Below are 2,720 nucleotides of genomic sequence, written 5' to 3' on the forward strand. Positions count from 1 at the left end.
AAAAATAATAATAATAATAATAATAATAATAATAATAATTATTATTATTATAATTATAATAATAATAATAATAAGCATTTGTAAAGCGCATACCCCCGCTCAACAGCAAGCTCTATACTCTTTTCACTCTATTATTGCCCCAGCAGACCATAGAACAATAAGAAACATTCTCAGCTTGCCGGGAAGCTAACACTAACAGCGAAGCAGCTGATTAAAGCGCTCAAACACTAACAAACTGACAAGAGCTTTTGCTGCCTATAGCTGAGTACCCATTCCCACCTGGTTGAAGTGAGGATAATTCGTGTAAAGTGTCTTTCCCAAGGACACAACTTCGGGTCCATGACGGGATTCGAACCTCCTTAACAATTATTCCTCCAGTCTAACACTAACTCCCCTCATTGCCCACAGTTAGCAGTACCGTTGCCTCAATGATAACTTCACTGGCTGTGGCATTACCACTGCTCTGCCCTCAGAGAGCATTATAAAGTATTTAGTCACAAGGACTCGCATTTTTCATTTTATAAGATGTACCACTGAAAATGAACAAATTTGTTAATTTTGTGGGTTTCGTTCATTTGCTTACGCCTGACCAAATCCCACAAGTTTTATTCCAATAGCCTATACTTTGCGACTCTTAAAAAACAGCCTATCTAAGCTTGGAGTAGATGTTGGAATTTAGGAAGAAATAGCTGAGAACAGGAATACATGGAGGAAATTAATGACAAGGGAAAGAACTATAATGCTTGGGAACAGCCTCAGAAACAATCAAGCTGAGAAGCGCCAACGACGAAAGGAAAACAGCGGAAATACAGAGCTTCGCTCTACCTCACTTACATGTAAGCACTACGACAGAATCTGCGCTTCAAACATATGACGAATTAGTTATGAAAGAAGCTGCATGAAGACAACCTAGAGACCCTCTTAAGCTAAATTGACGTCTGCAACAGACGAAAAGAGCCAAACATAGTTTGCGACACAATCATAGGCTCTTGTTGACAGAAGACAATCTACGCAATATAATGTAAGCATCTGGCCTGAGAGGCTAATCACCAGACCGCCGATGCTCATTTTTCTGCAAATATCTCTCTGTCTGTTGTCCAGCCTCGGACTGGTGCTTGACCTTTGACCCCGTGGACCGCCTTGACCTGACCTCTGTGCCAGAGTATACACTGGTGCTGACATGTGAGGACGCAGATGGACTGTCTGACAGCATGGCGGTCAAGGTTTGTGGTATATCTTAGGTGAATCTCTGCCCCTACACTGCCTGGTTGGACTAAACGTAGCGTCGAATCCCCTGTTTTGTCCTTTTGTGTCTATGGAAAGGTGGGGAAAGGGGGAAGTTGGCGATATACCCCTGCTCCAAATCCCCTCCCCCCCCCCCCCATACCAAACTCCTTCCCCCTGCTGCTGCCGCTGCTGCTGCTGCTGCTGCTGCTGTTGTTGTGAATATCATCCGTATGGCCGTCGATCCCTGGAATCCAAAAACCAAAGTCACTTTACTACGAGACAAATCAAATGTACAGTCACTTGCAACCATTTTCAATCGTACGCAGACGTTTACAATTATACACAAGCATTCACGAGTGCAGTCATTGGTGTAATATTTGGACAATCTACTTCACACTCAGCGAGATCAGTTCGTCGAGCCTGCCACCATGTCACCAAGAGGGAATGACAAACTTTGAATGTGTGTGTGTGTGTGTGTGTGTGTGTGTGTGTGTGTGTGTGTGTGTGTGTGTGTGTGTGTGTGTGTGTGTGTATGTAAAGCGTGCTCAGGATAATAATTTTATTATAATGGAGCCAATCCCATTTGTGAGGTCAGCATACTTTTTTTTACACAGGTGCCCATAAAATCTTAAAAAATATGATTCAGTTAAGAATTGTCACAAAATGTTACGTAGGCATATTTTCAAAGTTCCGAAACTACTGTTTGATTTTTCAGGTTTGATGGTTTTTCCCGTGAATTGAAGCTCTCATATGTTTTCACTCTGCCATTTGCCATTTCATATTTAACTGAGGACTACTTCCGTTTCGGTTTGTGCTTCGCCGTGTGTGAGAGACAGCTGTTTCTCCTATTTCCAGATCTAGAATCTCCATATCCAACTCTGTTTCGATGTGTGTTCCGTAGGGTCGATGGGTACTTCAGGCCAAACCTCATTGTATTGACTTTTCGACTTTCGTAGAAACATTTGATTTCGTCATGTCCCCAACACGTTGAGTTCGTTTAAACCCACAACATGTTTACTTCGTTGTATTAACGTTATCAAAATTTGGCGCGTATTTGGTGCGTAATCTTTTTTTTTCAACAAGATTTTAGATCTAGATCACTCTATATCCTAGATGTATTTGGAACACACAATTCAAGACTGATTTGGAGTAGTTAGCAAGAACAGAAGTGCGGTTTGTGCTTTGTGACTGAAGGGTCATGGGTTTGAACCCTGCCATGGGAACGAAATTATGTCCTATGTAGAGGTATGTTGTGTGACTTTTCCTCACTTCATCGAAGTGAGAATGGGTTCAAGGCTGTAGGCTGGAAAGATATCTTGTAATAACAATAAGGATAACAAAAACAAAAACAACAACAACAACAACAACAACAACAACAACAACAACAATAACACTACTACTACTACTACTACTACTACTACTACTACTACTACTACTACTACTACTACTACTACTACTACTACTACTACTACTACTACTACTACTACTACTTA

At 41.3% G+C, this 2,720-nt stretch overlaps 1 protein-coding gene across 1 annotated transcript in view; it reads left to right on the forward strand.

Annotated features, from left to right (window-relative positions):
• Positions 1-2,720, forward strand: part of LOC101851933 (protocadherin-1) — a gene marked incomplete at its 3' end in the record, with an annotated part of 38,344 nt that overhangs the window by 5,152 nt on the left and 30,472 nt on the right. Inside the window, 1 exon segment of the mRNA XM_013080105.2 lies at positions 1,102-1,223. Coding sequence (XP_012935559.1) covers positions 1,102-1,223 — 122 coding nt within the window.

This window comes from Aplysia californica, unplaced genomic scaffold (assembly GCF_000002075.1).
Source record: "Aplysia californica isolate F4 #8 unplaced genomic scaffold, AplCal3.0 scaffold00075, whole genome shotgun sequence".
NCBI lineage: Eukaryota > Metazoa > Mollusca > Gastropoda > Aplysiida > Aplysiidae > Aplysia > Aplysia californica.